General features: G+C 37.5%; 1 protein-coding gene and 1 long non-coding RNA gene across 8 annotated transcripts in view; one reads left to right on the top strand and one right to left on the bottom strand.

The window, feature by feature from the left end:
* LOC131438829 (oxysterol-binding protein-related protein 9) overlaps nucleotides 1-21,519 on the top strand; it is a 139,581-nt gene extending 118,062 nt beyond the window's left edge. Inside the window, exons 1-10 of one of the 7 annotated variants that reach the window (XM_058609155.1) lie at nucleotides 8,840-8,974; nucleotides 9,255-9,312; nucleotides 9,489-9,751; nucleotides 17,831-18,393; nucleotides 18,496-18,603; nucleotides 18,681-18,855; nucleotides 18,919-19,054; nucleotides 19,115-19,332; nucleotides 20,481-20,586; nucleotides 20,652-21,519. In XM_058609155.1, coding sequence (XP_058465138.1) covers nucleotides 9,690-9,751; nucleotides 17,831-18,393; nucleotides 18,496-18,603; nucleotides 18,681-18,855; nucleotides 18,919-19,054; nucleotides 19,115-19,332; nucleotides 20,481-20,586; nucleotides 20,652-20,738 — 1,455 coding nt within the window. In that variant the 5' untranslated portion in view covers nucleotides 8,840-8,974; nucleotides 9,255-9,312; nucleotides 9,489-9,689 and the 3' untranslated portion in view covers nucleotides 20,739-21,519. The other 6 variants (XM_058609154.1, XM_058609153.1, XM_058609149.1 and 3 more) reach the window with 6 other exon arrangements.
* On the bottom strand, nucleotides 1,788-2,788 carry LOC131438835 (uncharacterized). The gene is made up of 3 exons (XR_009230994.1): nucleotides 2,381-2,788; nucleotides 2,095-2,313; nucleotides 1,788-2,034 (listed from the first exon to the last, which is right to left on the bottom strand). It is a non-coding gene; the product is annotated as an uncharacterized LOC131438835 (long non-coding RNA).
* Nucleotides 21,520-25,424: the final 3,905 nt, after the last annotated feature.

The following is a 25,424-nucleotide window of genomic DNA, read 5'->3' as shown; positions in this document are numbered from 1 at the left end:
ATGACCAACGGGTGACACCACTTAACCATGTCTGATTTAGCTCAAATTTTGCATAGAACATTTATTTTAAGATGCTAACGCATTCCTACAGTAGCGCTTTAGAAAGTTTGAGATGAACATTTCCAGAAACCTATAAAAATAACATCCATCACAATACTCAATGTTTCCATAATAACTAAAGACCCTGTGCCCATCACAATTGACACTGGGGTACATTCACTCAAAACGTAAAGTGCTAGAGAGAGCATACTTCAATGTGAATGAGGTATTGATGAAGGAGGGAGAAGGATACGTGTTCTGGTGTAGAAAACTTTATTTATAGACATAAAGTTTAATTGAATGGATTTACTATTGAATTGCTTTGGCCTCTATTGGTGATTATGTAATTTGTGAACAAACCCTACATCTCACGACACGTGAATCTTGCTCTCTCATAACAACTACTAAAATCACGTGCTCAGTTGACCTTCTTGATGTGTTAGTTTGCACCAATGAGTAGTATATGTATTATACAAATTTCACGCTACTGGCTCTCTCCAGTACCCACTTCTCCACTGCGGAAACAACCTGTCATTGTCCGTAAGAAGCTATTCAAAAATACTGTTCACGAAACTAGCTATTATTTCTCGATTGACGAAAATCTGTAAATATTGGAGTGTGCATGTGTTCTGTTTTGCGGTGCCCTCGCAACGTTGTGGATTTTACTACTCGCGCGAAATGTTCTGACCAAGTACCGAAAATCCTTGCTAACCAAGTGTTCAATGTTTTCCACAGTTCCGGAAACTTCCTACTCGAGTTCAGAGGGAGAGGACGACTTCTTCGACGCAAACGATGATCCTTTCAACTCTAGTCAGCTGAACACACCAACAAGGTAAATACTGCCGAGACAAACCTGGATGACAGTAATTAAATTATTTTATATACAACTAGATTGTCATTGGTAAATGGAATATCTTACTAAACACAGAAATGCTATTGTGGTAGAACTCATATTATTATTTTTTGCAACAACCCGAATGTGCCAACAAATGACAACATTCCATTTTTGCGCATCATGTCAGCATTTATGCATGAAAGCAAGACACGCGATTTTTCACTGTACCTTCATGTTGTGCCATTCTTTCAATAACGGCTAGATTCAAAAAGAGCAAATCATTTCAAAAGCATGAAAACGGCGATCAGAATAAATGTTGTTATCAAACCTGCTAAATTCGATTTATTTCGATTTATGAATACTTTTGAACATACGTATTTTTATGTAGTTGATAGTTGACAAAGCTGAACAACTAATTACCTCGTATGTCGTACAGCAATAGGGTAACAGAGGTATTTTGGCCACTTCATATATTTTGGCTCACCTGACAAACTTTATCGATTTTATCGATGTTAAGTAAGCCAAGTTGCATCAATTTGAAGCTAATCACATTAAATTACCGATTGCGGAGGGTTTTTTTTTTCAAAGATATTACAACATTTGGTGGATATTTTTACGAAGTGGGCTAAAATAAAATCAATCCTAAAGTGGGCCAAAATACCTTTGTTACCCTAGTATCTCAAGTATATATTCTCTCACTTAGAATGAAATCTGCTATTTTTGTTCAATGCATTGGATCAAAAGAAATGATAAATAATCTCTCCTGTGTAACATATATAGGGTAAAATGGGGAGAGATGCCGAACTTTTCCTTAAATTAAGGTAAAATGAACCGGATGTAACGAACCGTTACTTTGACTATTTTTAATATACTACAAATATCACTTATTATTCCAATATATTTATTCGGAGAAAAAACAATGATTATCATAATAAATTATTAGCAACAAATAAAAATATTTATTTTGGAGAGATGCCGTTTTAAAGGGTAAGATGTCACTTGTGAATTAATGCGAGCGAGATGGGTAAGGCAAGAAAATTTGAAAATGTCTACTGCTCTTATTTGATACATTTCATGGCTGCTTCCAAATTTTCGGGTGAGCACAGATTTTGTATTACACTTGTTATTTTTTATATTGGGTATGCATTCTGCTGCTGCTGCTGTAAAAAAAAACAAAACATTTTTCACAATCAATTTTTTAAGTATTAGACGCATCTTACGTCACGAGTTTCATATAGAAAAAGCGGCATCTCAACCATAGTTTTTGAGCAGCGTCTGTACCGATTCGTAGGTATACACGCCGCCTAATTCCAAATGACGACGAAAAAAATATCTTCGACAACGTTCTATCTGTCACCAAAAAAAATGTGTCATTATTTTGAGATGAATTTCGAATTGAATACCATCTTTTACGCGACGCGAAATAAATATTTCGATCACTGCAACAGAATTAACAGTCGGTTATAAACATTTACAGATAAAATATGATTCGCTTATTTTCCATACCTTTTTGTTATCTCTCCCAGAGTGATATCTTTACCTTGTTACACATTATTCACACTTTCTTTAATATTATTCCCGAGCCGAGTAATCAACAATCAACAAAATCGATGATAAGCGTAACTTTTCGGATGAAATTTACCAAACCTTAATTATTGAAAGGTTCAATTAAATTTTCATCGAATAATCGATTACCTTCGAGTAACTATAATATTTGTGTTTGGAAATGCTCAGGAGGAGTGATAGATGGATGTTTGGATCCTCATTCCTATGTTTAACCGTCACCTTTGAATTTCGCATGCAGCTGCATAAATCTTGTTTTGGAATACAACATCTATCAGCACATTGCATCTTTTATGAAACTCCCTTCAATATCACAAATGCGAGTGAGTCGAAAAGTAATCCTTTTGAGAAATAAACCTTTATGCCTTTTTACCTATTTTTATATATATAAAAAATAGGTATAGAATTCGCTCAAACTTTCGAAAATTTTTCCGAGGCCCGGAGGGCCGAATGACATATACCAATCGATTCAGCTCGACGAACTGAGCAAATGTCTGTGTGTGTGTGTGTGTGTGTGTGTGTGTGTGTGTGTGTGTGTATGTGTGTGTGTCCGTATGTGTGTTGTCAACTAAGAGGTCGAGATCTCAGAGATGGCTGGACCGATTTTCATCAAACTAGTCGCAAATGAAAGGTCTCCCCGTCACCCAAAACGCTATTGAATGGTTTTGAGATCAGATGTTTACTTTTTGAGTTATACAAAGTTTTATGTCAAAATTTTCAGTTTTTTGACAGTATCTGTCACAATTGACCTTGAAAACAGAATATGTTTTCAGACTTAGATTCCGCACGGTAATACCTATCCAACAAGCCATAGATTGTTAAAATCCGTCCATTTTTAACGGAGATATCGAAATTTTTCTGTAAGCGACTTTTCCCCCTATTCCAGCAGTAGGAGTTTTGAGCGCTGTATGACAAAGAAATGCTTGGGAGCAACGGAAAACACGATTTTTTATACTGTTACATACAATTGTTTCTAAGAACCAAAAGGATTGTTTACAGCATTCTTTTTCATGACATTTAGCCTCGGACCGATTTTGGCACGGCTCGTTTTTGGCAACATAATCGTTCGAATATGACATATATAAACCAGATGATGGCAGAATTTTTTTTAATTATTTTGTTTTAAACTACTTACAGCAATAAATGCTGGAACAACATAACATCCATATACCATTCGAATCAGTTCGTCGAGATCAGCAAAGGCGTGTGTGACAAATAATTTCAATTAATTTTCTCGGAAAATTTCTTTTCTACAAATTCAGATTCATACGAAAAGTCATATGCTCCCAAACAAAGTTCCTGCATTATGTTTGGTTCCGACCTCTGGTTTCGGAACTACAGGATGATATGTGAAACGAAATCAAAATTGTGTAACTCATTTTTCTTGAAGATGGCTGAACCGATCTAAGATGCAAATGAAATCTAAGAATCATCTAAGATTCAAATGAAAAGTTTCAAAGTTCTATAAAACATCTTGCTTTTCAGTCAGATCCAACTTCCGGTTTCGGGGATTGTATAAAAATGTCTATTCCACATAATTTAATCAGGTTTATCGGGTTAGCAGATTTGGATAGTCGATAAAAAAATTAACTTTTTTCAGTTTTAGTGGTATTCAGTTGTCGATCAGAAGGCACCTAAAAATTTAATTCGTGCTATGATCTCTCAAAGATGTCTTAACTGATTTTCAAATGTTTTGAAACAAATGTAAAGTGTACAGCTACTCAGGTGAATTTATCTGACTTCGGCCATACCGCTTTTAGAATTCCGGTTCCAGTATAAAATCGTTTCTCAAAGCTCAATCGTTTTCTCAAAAAAAGCCTAATCAAATTTCCGAAACAAAAATTTTAATTAAAACAAACTTATATACAAAAATTAATTATTTTATCCAATTATGACTTCCGGTTCTCGAATTACATGATGATGAATTTTTAAAATTCAAACCGATATAGAAGATGACAATCCCGAAAAGCTTCAAAGTTGAACTCAAAACTGTTGTAATTTATTCGTCATATGGCCATACGAATCGGTTTGGGTTATGCTGGTTCCTGAATACCGGCTCTGGAAGTACCTTAAATTACCGTAAACTCTAGAGTGGAACTTACATATCATGGCATGTTTAATCGATTATCACACTTCTAGATTCAAATTCGATCCGATTTGCAGTTTCGACATTACAGAGTAATGAGTGATTAAAATCTCAAATTGTCGCTTAAAACGAGGGTCATTAAAATAATGTCATGAAAACTTAAACACCGAAGAATATTCATGCAAAAAACACATGCGGATTGATAAAAATAGGTATCATCTCACTGCTAGGTGGATTAAACACGTTTTTTAGTTTTTTTTGCTGTGGAATGAATTTTATGCTACATATATGCATATACATCAATGCAACGAAAATAACTCATTTGCGCTATTGGTTCAACATAATCCAGTATTTATTTTTAAACTTGCTGCGATTTACTACTTGTTTATTGAAACCTAAGCGAAGACATTGACCTCGATTACTATACCATCCATTTTGGATCCAGTAATCAGGAAAGCTATGTAATGCCTCGGTTAAAGACGCATTATTCATACAATTACCCTATACTACCAGTATTACCATATACTACCAGAGATGATCGGGTAAGTAACTTCTTAAATCCGAACCCGACCCGTATCCGATCGAAGGTGAAAATAATTAAGCCCGATCCGAACCCGAAAATAATTTTTCTTCCAAACCCGAACCCGACCCGTACCCGATGAAAGAAGAATTCCTTACCCGTACCTGACCCAAACCCTTAAAAAATTAGAGTATTCGGGTTAGAATACACGAAAACCGACCAAATTTTTGACCCCGTACTCGTTAAAAATGAAAAAATCGTCACCCGTACTCGACCCGAACCCGACAGACATATTTTTTTCTGAACCCGAACCCGACCAATTCCTGTCGGGTTCCGGTTCGGGTCGGGTCGGGTCGGGTCATGAAAATCTTCTCTACACAGCAGGGTTTGGATGAACGAAGCAGTGAAGATGAGTATACATGCTTCACGGCGTATGATGTTCATGAATATACCTGCTTTATGGATCATGTCGCTTTTGAGGAAACGTGAACTTTGTTGCTTTATTGAAATGGCTATCCATGCACGAAAATGGAAGAGAGCGAACAATATTCACCCCTACTACTGTTTCTCCTTCTCTCGGTAAGAGAGAAGCTCTAGCCCCATAATTCAGAGTAAGCAAATTAGCTTCACGGTGCAAGATAGAGATGAAGATTAAATATTATGTTCTCGCTAGCGGATTGATGACTGGCTCTTAACTGTCGCATGTTTCTTGGAGATCCGAACGCGATTCACATTTGTTTATACAGGATTCATTTTGTGTGCAATGCCACCGCTAGAGCGTTTATTAGAGTAAAGGTTTTGCTGTAATGGGGACATGTGTTGTTCACAGCTTTCACAGCTCATAGCAATACACAATTAAAATCCAATGAAAAAATGTTCAATGCGGAATACTAATTAAAAGACTTATTTTTTATCCTACTGGTTGATTAACTATCATGCACTATTTCGATTAAACCCAATTAAAAGCTATTCAGCAGGAATTTGATTTACAGAAGTAACAGAGTGCAGGAACTAGTTTCTCTCTAACAGCTAGGAAACGAAGCGTTTGTTTGTTTGCAGTATTTGGTGAGATCACCAGATTGCCATTGCTAATTGCTTCGCTCCTGCTACTTGTGTTAATAATATTCAAGTATAACTAAGAATTCTTACCCTCTAGTAACTTGACACGAATGAAATAAGTGATATGCAACAGTTTTCGTGGCATAAAGTCATCATCAACAGCCGTTCGCGTTCGAAGAGCCAGTCATCAGTCTGTTAGCGAAAACTGAATATATAATCTTCATCACTTCCTAGCCCCGTGAAGATAGTTTACTTGCAATGAATTGTTTTGTGAGAAGAACGACGTTCAGACCACCAGAGAGAAAATTATATTCATGGCTTCTGTGCTTCATGAAGACTCTGATACCAGCACACTGTATCATCTGTGTATATGTGGAATATATTTGCTTCCGCTAGCGTTTTGTTTGTGTGGTTCTTCTTGGCTGGAAAGGCGTCCTCTTTGTGAGCGGTGGAATTGTTCGCTCACAATGCAATGGAAACTATATATTCATTCACCGATGAATGATTATTCCAAACCCTGCTACATAGGAATAAATGATAACTTTACTTTATGTGATTGTCAACCAATTTCATAAGAATATGAACACAAAGTGAATCTTTTAATACCTGAACACACTGTTTATTTTACTGTAGCGCACCTAGTGGTTGAATCTAAAATGTTTAGGTAGCAGTTAGTTTTGAAATGATTTTCTTTCAGTACTAAACTTTGCAAGATAGGTTATTACAGGCCTTAGCATGTAACGTTAGTGACACCGCGAAGAAAAATAAGATATTGAACATTTCGTTACGATTCATTTTATTTCGAAAAAGCTATATTTTACGAGAGTCGCAAACCGAAAATAATTTTGGGCACCCACTTTGAAAATCCGATTTGATCAAGTTAAAAAATTTCAATGTCGTTTAAATTGGCAGACTCGACCGTGTACCGCATTCTCAAACATTTCCGTGAGCGGCATATAATCGATCGACAGGATCATAGCAAGCATTGTAATAATGGAAAGAAGAATCGGAAGCTGTATTTAAAGGTGTTGAGAACAGTTGAGCACAAACCCTGGGCTGTCGGATTATGATATCGCCAAGAAATTCTAAACCAACCGAAGAACCGTTAGAAAAATCAGCCTGCAAAAAGTGTTTTAATTTTCTTCGGTGTAAACAACCATCGCCTTTTCAATTTGTAAACAGTTATGTCAAGTTAATATTGATTTGAATGTGGCAACCCTGCACGCTATACAAAATTGAACAAAGCACGATGTGTGCTAGGCGGGTACGTTTTCCTTTTCTTCCGTACCAGCACGTGCCGATGCGTACCGATTTCGCATCATTTTATATGATAGTTTGAAAGTTTTGATACTCATTGCCCTATAATTTCGGAACCGGAAGTCAGATCTGGATGAAATTGCGCAGTATCTTTCAAGACAATGAGAGCTTTAATTTGAATTATGATTTGTGAAAATTTTATTAACCGTTCCTGAGAAAACGAAGTCAGTTCCATATTTGAAGCTTTTCTTCACAATTACCGGTGCGTTCGAAAACGGAAACCGGACACTAGTAGTTTTTTCATAGATTTGCACATATTGCCTTGTAATTCCGGAACCGGAAGTCGGATAAAAAAAATCAATAGCGATCTATGAAACCATAAGACCTTTCGTTTAAATCTAAGTTCGTGAAAATCGGTCACGCCATCTCTGAGAGAAGTAAGTGACCTTTTTTCATTTTTCATATCACCCTGTAATTCCGGAACGGGAAGTCAGATCGGGATAAAGTTCTATGGGACCATAAGACCTTTCATTTGAATCTGAGTTTGTGAAAATCGGTTTAGTCTTCTCTGAAAAAATCGAGTGACATCATTTGTCACACACATACACTCACAGCCATAGGCCCAGAACGTCGAGCTGAGTCGAATGGTATATGACATTCGGTCCTCAGGGCCTCAGTTCAAAAGTCGGTTTTCACAGTGATTGTATAACCTTTCTATCCGAGAAAGGCAAAAAGATCATGAAAGTAAATAAAATACAATTTGATGAACGTAATACATTCGAAGATTGTGTTCAAATTTGACCAATAGATATGGTATGAATTTTCAATATGTGAACTTCAACTCTCGGAATCGCATGATTCATATAAGAGATTAACTCGTTTCAGTACCAGTACTACTGCTTACTAGCATAAATTATTCTATTGCGGAAAAGGTGAATGAACTTAATGAACTTATGTTACGAATATAAACACACGATTATAGATCTATTCTGCTTTTCTGATGAGTACTTTTTTGAACACAACACCTTTTTTAACTGAATACTACAGAGATTCAATGAATCATGAAGTCATGAAACTATAATGACAAAATATATTGTCGTCGATATTACTCGAAATCACAGACCGTAAAGCGTCAATCGTAGAATATTTTGATTCTTATGTTCTGAATAAAATTCCAAGAATTCTGCTTAAAAAATAAAACTACATACATGAAAGGTTATTCGATACGTATAGAATGGTTTCATTTATGAGAAAGGAACATACTTCGGAAAAGCTCTCTGAAAATTTCGACATGCTCTTTCTGCGATTTTTTTCGATATCCTTCTCCCGAGCCATGATAAGAAAAATCATGGTCGACATCTTTGTCATCGTCATCGACGTCATTTTCTCTTTTCTTCGGCAACATCGTCTTACATGACGACATTGGGTCTCATTGACTAGGGGTTCTCAACATCTCACAGGCTATTTCGGGCCCAGTCGTATTTTGGGAGCTCTCTTTAACAGAGCCATGAACTCAGTCCTAGTTTTCGCAGGAAACACCGCAATCATTTTTCACTACTCGCTCATCGCGTTTCGCAGTGACATGTGATTAAGCAATTGGCATAATAATCGAGATGTGAACAAATAATTCATTTGCTCAAATAAGTTATTTTTTGTTTCTGAAACCAGATCAATAGAATAACGTGCGTTAAGCTTTTCGCTACCTTAAAATGAGCGTACTGTTTCCTATAAACTTGTGTGAAATTTTATTCTTTCTCAGTATTGATCAAATTAGTGAAAATTCTTAGGAGTCAAATTACAGCCACTGCTAGATTTGATGACAAACATTTCTCTTCTCTCTTCACCTGATTTTCGCCTAAATCCACGGTGGTATTATTATGTATTTTTCTGAACAGTGTAGCAAACCATGCGAGTTTGGCGAGCGTAACCAGAGCGTATAGTTTATACAGACGGGTATATAAAATTTTTCCTGTTTAGAATATGCACTGTGCGACACATGAGAATGTGAGAAACCATCATAGGATAGAGAGCGATGTTGCACATAGTATAACTATATGTATGTTTATCGATTAGTTTATATTATTACAGTTCTCTTTCGCTTTGACCGCATATTATTCTGACACTAACAGCGTGTACGACATTCGGTTCCGGTGAAAGTAAGATTTATGTTGATGAGATCCGTCATTCGGATTAGGATTAAATCATGTGATAAAGTAAAGTGATAAAAACATTTGTGCTTCCAAGGAGACTCAGAGCTGAACTGCGAACAACGATGTAAAAAATTCTACTATCGTAAATTGTGACAGTCGAATTTTCACGAAACAAAAATCATGTTCAGATCATTAGCAGAAAAATTTTCTTTCCGCAGAAGTAGCTCCGTGGCTGTCGATAGGTAAATCAAATAAACCCTTTTGTATTTATTCCTATTTTTTTGATCAGAAATTCACGCCGCATTTCTCTATTTTTTTTTTGGCATTCTTTATGAGAATCCTTCTTCAATTATTTATGACACCCTAAACGCTGCAATGCTTAATATGACGTCAATGCACCCGTCTAATGCTGGTTATGCCATACAGCGAACACTGAAGACGAAGTGACTGTTTTTCAGAAACAATAGGAAGTTCTACCATTTTCACTCTACTGGATAATCATTATTTTGTGACAAGACAAAATCTATTAGATAATGCTACTGTGGATGTGTAATTATCCATTCAGTGCGCGACTATGAAAGATAATGTGGTGATTTAAAAAATGTACGAATTATGGTCTCACTTTTCTCCGAGATAACTACACTGATTTTTTCTAAATTAGATTAAAATGAAATGTCTTACGATCTCAAACCTTTTTTTTAATTTCATCCGTATCCGACTTCTGATTCCGAAATGATAGGATGATGAAATTATAAATGAAAATAACATACGTTAATAAATGAGAATAACCTACGGTAATAAATGAAAATTACCTATTTCCTCAAAACTAGTCAGTAAATTCTTCTATTGTACACGTCGTTCTATTGCACACTTCGAATAATTCTCACGAACTTAGATTCAAATATTAGATCTTACAGTCACATAAGTTCCAATCTAGTTTAATCCGAGTCCGACTTTCGGTTCCGTTAATATGAGGTGTTGAATCTTGTAAATCACTATTCATTATCCAAAGTGACGACGCAAAAAATATAATAAACAACTTTTTTTCACGATTTGTTTTTAGTCTTTGTTAAGACGTAGAGTCGTCTTGAGCTAGTTTTAAAATGATCAGTATCAAACGGGGAAAACAGATTGAAAAATGGACATATGAACACAATGATGTAATGAAAACCGCGAAAATGTTACCGCAGAGACGGGACTCAAACCCGTAGCAAACTCCTAACTGGGAAATTTTTTTCTCTAAAACTATTCTCATTCGTAGATATTGTTACAAAGTACAAAGTAACTTCACCTTCCCAGCTCTCGATTCCGGAAGCACCGAAAGTAACGGCCAAAAACTCCAAAAAGGAACTCACATCGATTTCTCAGAGAAGGCTGACCCAACTTCGATTAAAATGAAAAGTCGATACGTATTCGATCTAGCCTATAAACTCCTAATTGTTGTTTTTTGTTATTTGCTGTATATAGCAAACGTCTTCATGTAGCTCGATCCATGACCACTCTTTGCCAGCCACTCAAGACCCGAATACTTCGTGAATCCCCCTCCACTTGATCGATCTACTCTGTTCACTGTGCTCGAGATTCAAGAAGTACCCGATAAAAAACAAAAATCTTTACCCGTACCCGAAAAAAACTTTGGTAATCGGGTTCGAATACCCAAGACTCGACCAAGTTTTTGAACTCGACCCTGACCTGTATACGTGTAAAATGAAATCGTCACCCGTACCCCATCCAAACCCGACAAACATTTTTTTTCTGAACCCAAACCGGACCCGTACCCATCGGATTCGGTCATGCGGGCCCTTTTCTACAGTAGAGACATTTTTCAATGTTTTTCCTCAAAAGCCATCCGCATGAGCTTTTCAACAGGTAGCACAACGAGGTCTATTGCCACAACGAGAGGCTGTATGTCTCAATTGTTTACAATTGGTACAGCTCATGACCCGCGGTACAAACAGATGAACAGTCAAACGAACTCAGTCCAAGAGAACGTAGTTGGGCAACACCGAACTGGCGAAAGTCACTCGATAAGAGTCTGATTAGGGATAAGACATTATTCCGTCCTCAGCGACCGGTACTGAATGCAATCGTTTACAATCCATTATTTTCACATTCTTAAGTAGGGGTTTTTTAAATTCGCCAACCCCGCACTCAAGAAGATCTTTACATGTTAGACTCGCATCTGTGACCACGCCATCTATCTCTACTTTGCGTGCCTCTACCTCTCTGGGCGTACTTTATCAATACGTCTAATAGTAGAGTATCGGAGATATTTTAATAAGGTTAAATTTGTTGTTGTTCTTGGTCCGGAAATAAACCACATAGGTACCGGCCGAAAGCTAAGGATCATCGGGATACTTCTTTATCCTTGGAATCTTATTACAGTCAGCAGGCGGCGATTTTGTATATGTCACTATTTCATTACCGGAAGGGGGTGCAAGTATTCAATCGCACTCAGAAGAAGCCAAGCGATTTACAGTTCCATGTGCCGAGCTTCCTATCGTTGTCCTTTATTCGTCGCATAGGTCGATACTGATTGTTACGATTCGTATTCCTTGCAAGCATTGTTGGCTCGTTAGGCCTGTCCCAAGTCCCTACCTCGGGGGTTCCTTTGTTGTCTACCACACCTGCGACTGGTATTTAAATATGCCTGCGGTAGGGTTATTGTACCTTGCTCGTTCGCAACCTCTCATTCTGCTACTACCGCGGAAAGCGATAGCACCCAATCGACGTCGGTCATCATGAGACATATATGATATGAGGTATGAGATAGGGACTTTTAAGAAGCAACTCATAACGCTAACACCCACGAGGTACCAAAACCACTATATGACTTCTAATAATGATCTTGTGTGTTGATATTCAAACTTTTTTTTTGCTTTTGTTCAAGAGACAAGAAAAAGTTTTCCACAGTGTGACGCTTATGTGAAAGGCATCATCACACCACTAAGAGAATAAAAATGTTTTTTTTGTTCATCTAATAATATTGTAATTATAGATAGTTATTGAAGATTGGTGTATAAATATGCATTGGTTATTGCTTTCTACTGTATGGTAAATAAGTGAATTGTTTTGGAATCGGCGTAAATATTTAAGCTCTATGCTTAGACAACATAAGAAGTTAGGGAATGGAAAACTATTTGACAATGTGTGCACGTGTTCGTGTACAAATTCATTTATTTGGGTTTGTATGCGACTTTTGGTGCAAAATGCGAATGCTGATGGCAGTTTAAAATTTGTCTAATACTCATAACATGTAGTGCCGGTACAGGGAGTCGGATTTGTAAAAACAATCAGTAGGCTTAGGGCCTTGGCTCAAAAATCGGTTTGCACGGTGACTCTAAAGGCTTTCCTCGTATAATATATGAAAATTTACAAAAATCCTTCCAGGTCGGGGCTCAAACATACGACAACTGGCTTGTGAGACCATCGCTCTATGCATTAAACCGCCAATCCGAGTAACTGTAACACGTGTTACTCTGCACCAGATGCCGAATTCTGATAATATTCAATTGCAACCGATAAGATGGTGGGTGTGGGCGGATTATGTTATAAACTGATAAAATCTGTCAAGTTTGGAAAATTAGCTAAACGAAACTATTTACACTTTAAGAATTCACTGCTCACAATTTTTAGGATGTAGTTTGTCACAGTAGAAATTCATTTAGATTGTTTGACAATTGGTTACGATTGGTTCACGTTAATCCACATTCATGTTTGTGAGGATCCTTTAAGTTTTAGAGGATCAGGAATCAGAACAAATTGGCTCAAATGGCACGTTTCCCTTGATATTTGGAAATTTGTGCCTTGCCATCAATTTGTTTTTAGCATCATTTTCCCGATATATAAGAGGGAAGGATTGAAAGGAAATGGTAAGGGTTGGACTAGAAGGATGGGAAAAATTGACGACACAAAAACACATAAAAGCAGCAGAAAAATCTGCACCCCTAAGGGATGCTGAACAATCTGCTGAGGATCACATTTAGTGGAAGCAGAAGTAAATTCTGAACCTTTACGAGGTCCCGAACAGTCTGCTGTTAATAAAACCTCCAACCCCCGAGAGGATTTAGAGATCTTACAAAAGCGACACCATTCTGCACTCCCGGAAGAATGCAGAACGATTCGCAGTATTTACGAGCAGAAGTAAATTCGGTACCCCCTAAAGGATGCCAAACAATCTGCTAAACCCTATTTAAGGTGAATACATAAGGGATTCATTCACTCCAAGAACAACGATGAACCCTTCCGACTATAGCTCCACATTGGGTGAGAAACGAGAGAATATCCTTCAATTTTAGCTTCGCATACACAGACTCAACCATGTATGGAGAGCCAAAAACCCGGATACGTAGCTGCGTCAATGCGGGACAGTTACATATCAGATGATATGAAGTACCATAATCGCATTCACACAAATCACACGAATAATACTCAGCACGTTGAATAGTAGCCATGTGATAATCGAGTTTGCAATGTCCAGTCAGAGCTCTGACCAGAATACTGCAATGATGCTTGGAGAAATGCAGTAGACACTTTGACATTTTCAGATTTAAATCTGGTAGAAATGCTTTTGTCTGAGCGCAAGTTTGCAAGCTGCGCCAGTAGCTGCCATGTTTGGATGCAGCCCAAGAACGAATCTTGTGCTTTATCCAACTAGTTGAAAGTGGTAAAGCTGGTTTAGGACCAACGGAATCATTCGTTGCATCAGCTCTAGCCAACTCATCAGCCCATTCATTTCCAGTAATACCAGAATGGCCGGGTACCCATAAGAAGTAAACAGCATTTGAAATGCTGAGGTCTTCAATTTGAGTTCGACATGCGATCACTAGATTCGACCGTGAGTCATTCGAACTGAGTGTTTTTAAGGCTGCCTGACTGTCGGAACAAAAATAAATTCGTTTACCACAGATCCTCTGCTGAAGTGCCGATTGTACTCCGCACAGAATCGCGTAGATTTCTGCTTGGAGCACAGTACAGTATCTACCAAGCGAATGAGACTGTTCCAGCCTCATTTCACGACAGTAGACACCAGCACCAGCACGACCATTCAACAGAGAACCGTCCGTATAACAAACTATGTGTTCATCAAGTTGTCGTTCCAGACAACCAGACAACCATTCCTCACGAAGAGGATAGCTCACATTGAATGTTTTGAAAGGAAAACTGCATGTGAGAGTTAGGTCACTAGGAGCGAGTAAATACTCATCCCACGTAACCATTTGAGACCACAAGCGAGTGTGGCTGGTAGCTGTTCCAAAGCCCTGTAACCTTAAGACGGTAAGCACAAGATAATACTTCTTGTTTTAGGAAGACATGAAGTGGTTTAATGGACAGTAGCGCCTCTAGAGCAGCAGTAGGAGTTGTCGTGAATGCTCCTGTCATCGCCATTAGGACCATCCTTTGGAGATGATTTAGCTTTGACTGAACTGTCGCGACTTCTCCTTTCTGCCACCATACAAGACATCCATATGCTAAAATTGGTCTAACAATAGTTGTGTAGATCCAATGAATATATCTGGGTTTGAGTCCCCATGATTTTCCAAAAGCTCGTCTGCATTGGCCGAAAGCCATGCAAGCTCTTTTAATCCTGATTCACTGCTCACAATTTTTAGGATGGAGTTTGTCACAGTAGAAATTCATTTAGATTGTTTGACAATTCGTTACGATTGGTGCACGTTAATTCACATTCATGTTTGTGAGGATCCTATAAGTTTTAGAGGATACTCGAAAAACATTCAATTTCGTTGCGTTGATCACTTTGACGTTTAAACACCATTTCACGTGATTTTTCAAGTAATTTGAACGTGAACTTTTAATTGAGTGTGTGGTTTGTAGCACTCAAGATGGAAAAGAGTCAAGTGGAGACCCGTGAAAAAATATTGTGCATGTGTGGAGCAGGATGCGTGGAGCAGGATGGATACTATAAGCACCTACGGAAAGCGAAGTGAAATGTTCATAACAACAGTAATCGTCAATGGCATAACTATACAAGTACGCGAAAAACCACTGTCAAAGAATGTTAGTTCAACAGTTGTTGATACTTACGTTTAAACGACAACAATGAATAAAGAATCGAAATTTCGATTTGCGACGAAGCCTAATTGCATGATATGTTCGATAATACACATAATATTTTTATTTTGATGTGATACGCTCAGTGTAGTAGCATAGATAAAATAAACCAAGATTCCCCAGTGTAATAGTACTGTAGTTGAGCAACCCGTGACGCCAAAAGCGCCGTCTGGTGTAGAATGAGTGCGTAAATGCTCCTAAAATGCATGTACAAAGCTGCCTGCGCATTTAACACAACCACAGTAGCAAATGGAAAAAAGTACACCCGTGTCTCACTAGAAGCGCTGTTAGTGTCTCCGTACAATGGGAAATCTATGTTTATTTTATTAATGGTGGTAGTCGAACGAAGCCAATCATACATAAACGTACATGAAAAATTATTTCATATTTTATACCTACAAGACTAAAAATCATTCATAATTGCCGTCTGAATGCTGACGAAATGTTATTAATAACATAGTAGTATAGAATTTTTGACTTTTTATCTCTTCCGAGAGCCAAATATTGAGTTAATTTTGAATGAAGACTATTCAATTTGAAATTGCCGTCTATCATCCATTTTTTCAACGATCCTATTCGTACAATCGACTATGCATCAAGTAAAGTGGTTGTTAAGGAAATTTCATGTTGTGCTTGTCTCATTTTTATCTCCTGTTACATATCTGACTATTACGATAACCAATGGTAAATGTTTGAAGCAACTAAAATTAAGAGTCGGAATGTCGTGACACCCGAACCCTACACAGACAGTATAATTCATATTTCTTTCTCTATGATATTACATATTTTCGTTCCATATATGCGACATATGCTTTCATTTGAAGAAAAAATAATTTAAGTTTCCAATTGAACAGAAAAGCAACAAAATTACGTTCAACATTTTAATCGATAACATTGCTAATGAACCGTCATACTGAAAAAGAGTCATTGGGTGCGGACTAGTCACCTCTGAGTTGTGTTTCACATTGCGGATTCTAGTTCAGACGAGTTATTTCGCAGATTGCATTCGTGCTATTTCATTCGTCAGTCTTATTCCAGTGTTTTCTCTCGTTGGGTACTGTTAAACATTAGATTGAACCCAAAACGACCAGTGCATCGTGATAATCAAACTAAATAAAAGATTGTAAAGCTAAACGAAGAGTAAATATTGTTGTCAACGTAAACGTCATTATCTGACCACAAACAAACAACAAAGAGGCATTTTGCTTGATTCGTTCAATCACACGATTGAAATGCCGGATTATCAGATATTTTATTTACTTCTGACGCCGGACAAACAGTAAACGATTTCGATTATAACTGGCAATGGTCCAATTAGGAATTGCCAAGGTTCTTAGATTTTACTCAAATTTTCCGAGTAGAGTTACTTGGCAATTTCAATCATTTCCTTATCCGTTTTTGCCTTTCTCGTATAGAAGGGTTATGCAATCACTGTGAAAACCGACCTTCGAACCGAGTGTCATATACCATTCGACTCAGTTCGTCGAGCACGCAAAATGTGTGTGTGTGTGTGTGTGTGTGTGTGTGTGTGTGTGTGTGTGTGTGTGTGTGTGTGTGTGTGTTTGTAACGTATTTTTGCACTAACTTTTCTTGGAGATGGCTAAACTGATTTTCACAAACTTAGATTCAAATGAAAAGTCTTGTGATTCCATACAAAATTCCTGAATATTATTTGGATCCGACTTCCGGTTTCGGAATTATGGGGTAAAATGTGCAAAAAAAAGTGAAAATAAGTGCACCAACTTTTTTCGGAGATGGCTGAACCGATTCTCACAAACTTAGATTCAAATGAAAAGTTCTGTGGTCTTATACAAAATTCCTTCATTTTATTTGGATCGGACTGATAATTTATATCAGTAGATAGCCAAACAAACCGATTTCGGTTATCCTTTTAAGAAACGAAGAAAATTATTTTGTAGAATGTCACAGTAATATATATGATAGTATGATTGATATGAGAAAGGCATCATTACACCACTAGGTGGATTAAAACAGGTTTTTACAATTTGGACTGTGAATCGAACCCAGCTAGATTGCGTGATATTCATAATTCACCCAATTTTTTTTTCATTCGTTGTTTCTATCATTTAGCCAATTTTTTCATTCATTTGTTGTTTCTGTCATTTTAGCGAATTTATTTCAGTGTATTCATTGATTACACAGAACAATCCGTTGGTTCTTTTTGAGAAAGTGTTATTTTAGCCTTAAAATCTCAATTAAACTGTTCCATCAATTTTTCATTTCTCTAGCAACACTCGCACGCTTTCCGATCCGACTGTTCGGCTGTCAGCTGATGAACACTTCGTTACCGCCGAGGATAACACTAGCAACAGTGTCTCACTCAAGAAGCAGGACAGCCTTGAGACATCAGCAGCTTCAACTATTCCGAATGATGTTGGTTATCACGGTACCGGTAGTCGAAAATCACTGCCGATACGGAACGACGGTAGCCTGGACTACGATGCCTTATACGAAGACGAATCGGATAACGATCTGTCGATGGAGACGCATGGCTCCGTGGTAACCCACCTTCTCTCACAGGTGAAAATCGGCATGGATCTTACGAAGGTAGTCCTACCGACGTTTATTCTGGAACGACGGTCATTGCTTGAAATGTACGCTGACTATTTTGCGCATCCGGATCTTTTTTTGCGGATTGCTGACCTCAAAGATCCCCGGGAACGAATGATGCAAGTTGTTCGCTGGTACCTCAGTGCTTATCATGCAGGCCGAAAAAGTTCCGTCGCCAAGAAACCCTACAATCCCATTTTGGGTGAAGTGTTTCAATGCCACTGGGACACTCCTGAAATGCGTAAGTAATGCTAGAAAACAATCATTTACCAATCATTTCTCATTGAGAGATCTAAAGAAATCCCCGAAGAATTAAAAACTATAATTTATTCTACATCTACAGCAACAGGAGATGATAACTCCAATATAGAAGTAAAAGATGGACCGGTTCCGTGGTGTCGCAAAGATCAATTAACGTTTATTGCCGAGCAGGTCTCGCATCATCCCCCAAGTAATTAACAAATAGGCTACATTACCATTTTGTTTATTACTCAAGGATTCATACATGTGTTTTTTATGTCATTTCAGTTTCAGCGTTTTATGCTGAGCATCACAACAAAAAGATTAGCTTTTCGGCACATGTTTGGACGAAATCGAAATTTCTAGGACTATCGATCGGTGTGCACAATATCGGTCAAGGAACAGTGACGTTGTGTGATCTCAACGAAGAGTACATCGTAACTTTCCCAAACGGTTATGGACGGTAAAGTACACTACATGCTAAAATACTGTGATCATATACAAAAACTACCACATCGTTTTGTAGATCAATTCTAACTGTTCCGTGGATAGAACTCGGTGGAACCGTAACCATTACGTGTCCCCAGACTGGTTATCATGCTGATATAGATTTCCTCACAAAGCCCTTCTATGGTGGGAAGCGCAATAAAATTCAGGGCGAGGTAGGTTGTCTATACCCTTTTCAATTAGACTTCATGACACCAATGACTTTCTAATTTCAGATCTATAGCCCTAATGATAAGAAATCATTCGTTTCGATAACTGGCGAATGGAGCGGCCTAATGGAGTACAAATTCAACGACGGAGGAAAACCATCCAAATTCGAGACATTTGTCGACGTTAACAGTATACCGATATTCAAGAAAAAGGTTCGCCCGATAGCCGACCAATCCGATTTCGAGTCTCGAAAAGTGTGGAAAGAAGTTACAGCCGGGTTGAAGTGAGTACTTATTATCATAGTTTGGTTCAATTCAACATGCGGTAGCAAAAATCATGTGTTACGAAAGAACATTTACTCCAATTATTCCAGTAATGATAAAGTTATCTTTTTCACGGAAAGTATACAGAGTACAGTACAACTAATTTCAACGGCTTCGAAATCTGCTAACGACCAATCATCCTGTCATGTTTCATGTCTTGGTCTGTTACATCAGGATTAATATATTGCCTAAGCGCAGTAATGTTAAAAGTTTGAACTACTTTTGGAACTCAACATCTATGAACCTACGTTTGCTTCGCACAAATTGGTATGCTATTAGACTCAGATTATCGAGGTAAAAAGGCATCTGTGTTTGTGTCAAGCAATGTCACTAATTTATCTCAGAGATAAAAAAATAAGTAAATATAGCACCGGTAATTACCTCCACGAATCTGTGACTTTTGTTGTAGGTAAACTGGTAAACCTTTTTGTCATCTTGAATAGATGAGAGAAACTTCTAAGCTGTCTTATGAACTGCAAATCGATTTAATTGAAGATTCGATCGAATTATGTCTATTCTATATTTGTGATTCAGAGCTGTGATTACTGTGAATCTTTGGAAGCATTTTCTTCGTGGATGTTTTTTGTATGTTAATTATTATAAATAACTCTCCTAAACTTACGGAATTCCTATTCCAAGTAAATGTTAACAGATGATCGTTTTCAAATAAAATTAAGATGCTTCTGGTAGGTATGGTATGCTCTCAATCAGTTGTAGAGATAAAATAGCTTCAAGTGAGCAAGGTCTTTACAATCCTTTTGTAAAATTTGACCTTCAGTTTCAAGGGACTTCGCAGCCGATTCAAAACGTACAGAACCATTGCATCGATATCGATATCGTTCAAGCAAGGTGTTTCTTCGACTCTACTAGCACTAAGACTACCCCGAATTTGACTTTGGATAGTTTCTCTTCCGCAGCTCGAAACCCACTGACGTCTGATGTGTGAACCGTCAACAATGACTACAATTCTGTTGAAATGCTAAAATATACGTTTAAATGTTGTCATTTGACCCAAACATTTTGAAAAAAGGCAAACCGTTATTATCATGAACATGTTAGTGAAATAGGTAATCAGTACTTAATCTTCATTTGTTCATTTGTTTCATAGGATGAACGATATCGACAAAGCAACGAATGCAAAGTTCCAGGTAGAGCAAAAACAACGTGTCGAAGCTCGGGAGCGAAAAGAAAACAGTGGCGAATGGGAAAATAAGGTACTGCTTATCATAGTATTATTATTCAATCACATCGTTTCTAAAATAAATATTTGACTTTTTAGTATTTTAAAGCAGTTGGAGATTCATGGATTTATAACAATCCGCTTCTACATAGACTTACTCTGGAAAACCGCGACAGTAAAAGATAACAATCTAAAAACTAAGATTTCTAGCAAAGATAGGTATTAAAGATAGAATATTAGCTACACTTGTTACTAATGAGAATCGATTGGAAAGAGCCTGCAACTGTGGTATCACGAACAAATATTAGCATAATAGTTAAATTCACAGTTTGCTAAGCTTCATTATTTTATGTGTCTAAATTATTAATTTGCATTAGTCAGTTTATTTATTCAGCATATGTTGATCAAATAAATTTCTATAGACATGCGAAAAACGGTAGCAACATGGTAGAACCACTTATCGAAAAAGTAATATGTTTCACGAAAATAGCCCAAATCCAAAAGTTATTAAATATAAAAACACGCACGTTTAGTTTACCAATAATTATACCCAATCCATAATTACAACTTAGGTAATCAGCCGAAACGTATCAATGCGTGCCCTGCGTATTTGCAATCTATAAATGAAGTTTACTAATAGCACACAGTAAGTTTATACGTAAAAATTATTTGTTTCTTTTTTTTTTGTCTGTTGGAAGCACAGCTTCTAATTCGCTTAATGTCTTTTAACCACCTTTGCTCTTATTTGGATATCTTTTCTGGGAGATTTTTAATGCATTACGGCGATTCGCAAGACCAGTAATTCTTCCACTAGTTCTTTAAACATAATAAAATAAACACATTGCACAACGTTTAAATCCACGTTGGACAATAGGTTTACCAACGAAGAGAACGCTCTTTGTGATAGTGCACAAATTAAACAGAAATCTGTTTTATATACCACAATAAACGTTACATAGTACAGTTATTTCACACGAAATGAATGACTAATATTTTCTCTATTGAGCGCTTACTATTCAAAAGAAGCAATTCCTTTTTATTAATAGCAGAGAATATAATTCAAACAAACATACGCGGATTGATTGAAAATCAATGCAACAGAAAAGGAAATGCTCCAAACGATAACTTGTAACATGTTAACATAGTCTCGTGGTAAGCAAAATAATACGAGATGGTAAATTAATAATACGGCGAAATGGCACATGCTGTGAATCATTATTATTATCATTATCAGTATCTTATATTATGAATAAACTGTCTACTGAAATATGACATGAGCCTAAAATATCGGTTGAATGGCAACATTTAACTTAAAAAATGAATGCACCATAGAAAATAAGCCCACAAGTTCCCAAGATACTTGAACAGCAAAAAGAAATCGGTCACACTCCAATTAAAAAAAAAACAGATGATATAGAAAATACTTCGTGGAGCAGTTGCATTATAAAATTCGTAACGAGTTGAGCATGTATTTTAAACATCATGAACATTGGTGGTATAGATGATGCCACCAAAAGAATGGTCAACGTGATGATATGAGAATTCTTATCTGACGCTAAAGTGTGTATGGATACTAATGTGGTTGAGCTAATAGATATTGAAATAATAAAAAAGGTTATGTTACTCTAACTTCGTACATGTTATATCACATTCCTTTCGTTATCAATGGCCGCCGCCTGGATTGGTTGTGATGACCGGGTAATGGCCGCCGCCTGGATTGGTTGTGATGTGATCACTGTGGAATTTCCAGTTATTTCTCAGTAAATGTGCTTTGCTACAACTCCGATTATTGCGCAAACTGTTTTAATTTGTGTCCGATCTGCTATCAAGATCGAGTTCAGTGATAATTATAGTGTTTTGTGTGAATTATAATCGCGGGTGAAATCTTCATCTCTTGATAGACCAAATCAACAAACATGGTTTCCATTAGCTCAGATAAGTACTCTTTTTACCTTTTCAATATCACAACTACATTGAGAAGTGGGCATTCGTATATAATACGTATACTGTAAATTTATATTATTCATCTTCGCTAAATAACGATCTACATATAAGACTGCTCAGTGAACCCGAAATCACACACGCACAGTGCACCCGAAATTAACATCTCAGTGAACCCGAATCGCACTCTCGCGGTTTCTGCCCTGTTGGGTATTGCTAGCTATCAGGCGAATAAAGTTACTGAGCTAGAACAAATCATACGAAATCACACTGTCCGTGAATTTGCGTATATTTGCTTGCTTACGTTGATCATTCAGTTGCTCAACAGTATTTTGCTCAGACATCACTCTTGGCTCAACAGCATCCATTGGATGTGAGCTCTGACCTAGTAACGGTGTTACTCGTATCACTTATATTAAGTTTCCCATAAGTGTGTTGGTTCAGTAGTAGTAGTAGTCAGAAGCAACCTCAACCATCAGCTTTTACAATTGTAATTGGTCTTTCAATTAGGCGCGTACATATCGTTTATTCCGCGGGAAGTTATCATTAGCAGTGGTCAAAATGAGTAACAATAACGAAGCTGACTCAATTATGGACTCTATCGATGAGGACAAACTTTTAGAATCCGGTGTAGTTGAGACTGAACAAAAGTGCAAGAAAAGTGAGGAAGATGCCGCGTCATCATCTTCCAAGAGGAGACGTGAGAGCTCCGCACCGCGTCCCGAAGATAATAGAAATAGCAAAAGGTTGAAAAGAGATCATAGCAACAAGTGGCACTCTTGATAATCACGTCAGCCTTATTTTCAACGAATTATACGTGCTCCAGGATGCGGTTCCAATGGATCAGGTCCCGCCTAAGTTTAATGGCTTCGGTTTCCAGACGGGCGATCTCTGGATAGAGGCTGCTAACCTGTCGAGTGTTGACTGGCTTAAAGCGTCAATTCATAATATTTCGTTAAGAAACCCCGCTATGAACCTAACAGTGCGCGATTACTCACCCCCGGCGCCTCTACACAGATTAATGGGAGTCTTCCCCAATTGTGGGCGAAAACGACTTCTCTACGGACGGCTGGAGAATCCTAGCCCTGACCGGTAACCGCTCGTACGATCGGAGGAACATAATTCTTGGTGTCGACGATGCATCCTTCGTGGATCTGGAGTGCTGCAATTTTCAGATTTTCTAACGTTTCACACTTATTCAGTTGCGGTGCAACGACAAGAAAGTTATAGGACGGACTCAAGATCAAAATATTACAAAAATAAATAATTAAATGTATAAATGCAATCTACAAAATTGAAATCAGAATGTTTGAAATCATATACAGTGTTTGATGAACTAAATAAATGAATTTCTCTATCAAAACGAATTCTCATCTACATAGAACTTTATTTTTGCCGTGTGGTGACCGGCAGGTTAATACCATTACCTTATAACTAGCAAAGAATAGTCCCAAGAGTCTTCCTGTCTCTGACGTAAGAGGCCATCACTGGGTTGGTGCAGCATTCCTGCTTGTTTGGTGTATTATAGAATCAAAAGCATCTTTCGGTGATTTTACTGAACGTGTTCTGGTTTACTATTTCTCTTGCTGTTGTGTCTCTTCCTTAGGGTGGACACATGAGTTGGGGACAGTCTTCCTGCGAATTTGCCAAATGCATATCATCATCTCTCGAATATTTGAAGGAGAAGCTCCCCTCGTCATACGAGCGACTATCACAATAGACATTCTATTGGGGCGAACAATGTCGCTGAAAGCGATACTCTCACATCTTGACTGGTTCTCTTTTGCTACTGTGTTTTTGCTTTTTGGCAGTCTCTTGTGCTTTCATGACTCTTGGACATGATTAAGGTAGCACTGGTCAACCTTCAGCATAAGCGCACTGTAACTTTGAACTTGTCACGTCTATTACAGGAAAGTACGGTTAGTATTGCACTGGTTCAAGAGCCTTACTTTAGGAAAGAAAATTTATATGTTGAAAATTTAATAAATCCTGCTTATAGTGTATTTAGCAGAGTAGATATGAGCAGTCCATTGCTTATGCCTCGCGCATGTATTCTTGTGAACAACTCGATTGCAGCGTGTCTATTACCCGAACTAACCACTCGTGACATTTGTACAGTTTTAGTCAACGCAACTCTTGGTAACATTAAAAAAAAGTATGTCTATTGCTCGGGGTATATGCCTAATGATGAACCGTCTGCTACTGATGATTTTAAAAAGGTAGTACTGCACTGTGAAAGAACCGGCCTTCCACTCATCATTGGAAGCGATGCAAATACTCATCATATCATTTGGGGTAGCACTGACATAAATCAGAGAGGCTTTGAGCTTATGGAGTACATTAGTAGTGCAAGTCTTCATATTCTCAATGTATGAAGTCGGCCAACTTTTGTTAAATCTGGTAGAAAAGAAGTTTTGGATATAACGCTTTGCACTAACCAAGCTATCCATGAACTAGGTAACTGGTGAGTTGAAGATGAAGCGGAACCTTCGCTATCTGATCATAAGTTTATATTCTTTGATTACCTAGGTGTCACCACAAATACGACGACCTATCGAAATCCTAAATCCACAAATTGGGATCTTTATAGTGAAAACTTGGCAACCAGGGGTGGAATCATGTAAGGTGATAAGTGACTATAACCTCCTGGTGATAAAGAGGTGATCACCAGAATGTTTGGAATCACCGAAGGTGATCACTTTACTATCACCATCACCGGTGATTGAGCCAACTTCACTCATTTATCACCTGTCAAGAAACGTCAATTTTTCAGGAGTAAAATATGAATGTGGCGTATACCGTTGATATAAGGAGGTGTAACATATGCAAGTGGCGTGTACCCATATAATATTTTAAAATCTAAATTTTTATTCCCATAGTTTTCAACCCTTTTCATTAATTCGAGTCATGTTTATCAACCATGATTTGTAT

This window comes from Malaya genurostris, chromosome 3 (genome assembly GCF_030247185.1).
Source record: "Malaya genurostris strain Urasoe2022 chromosome 3, Malgen_1.1, whole genome shotgun sequence".
In the NCBI taxonomy this organism is placed as follows: domain Eukaryota; kingdom Metazoa; phylum Arthropoda; class Insecta; order Diptera; family Culicidae; genus Malaya; species Malaya genurostris.
The sequence above is the reverse complement of the archived record's forward strand: the minus strand, read 5'-3'. Positions and strand labels throughout refer to the sequence as shown.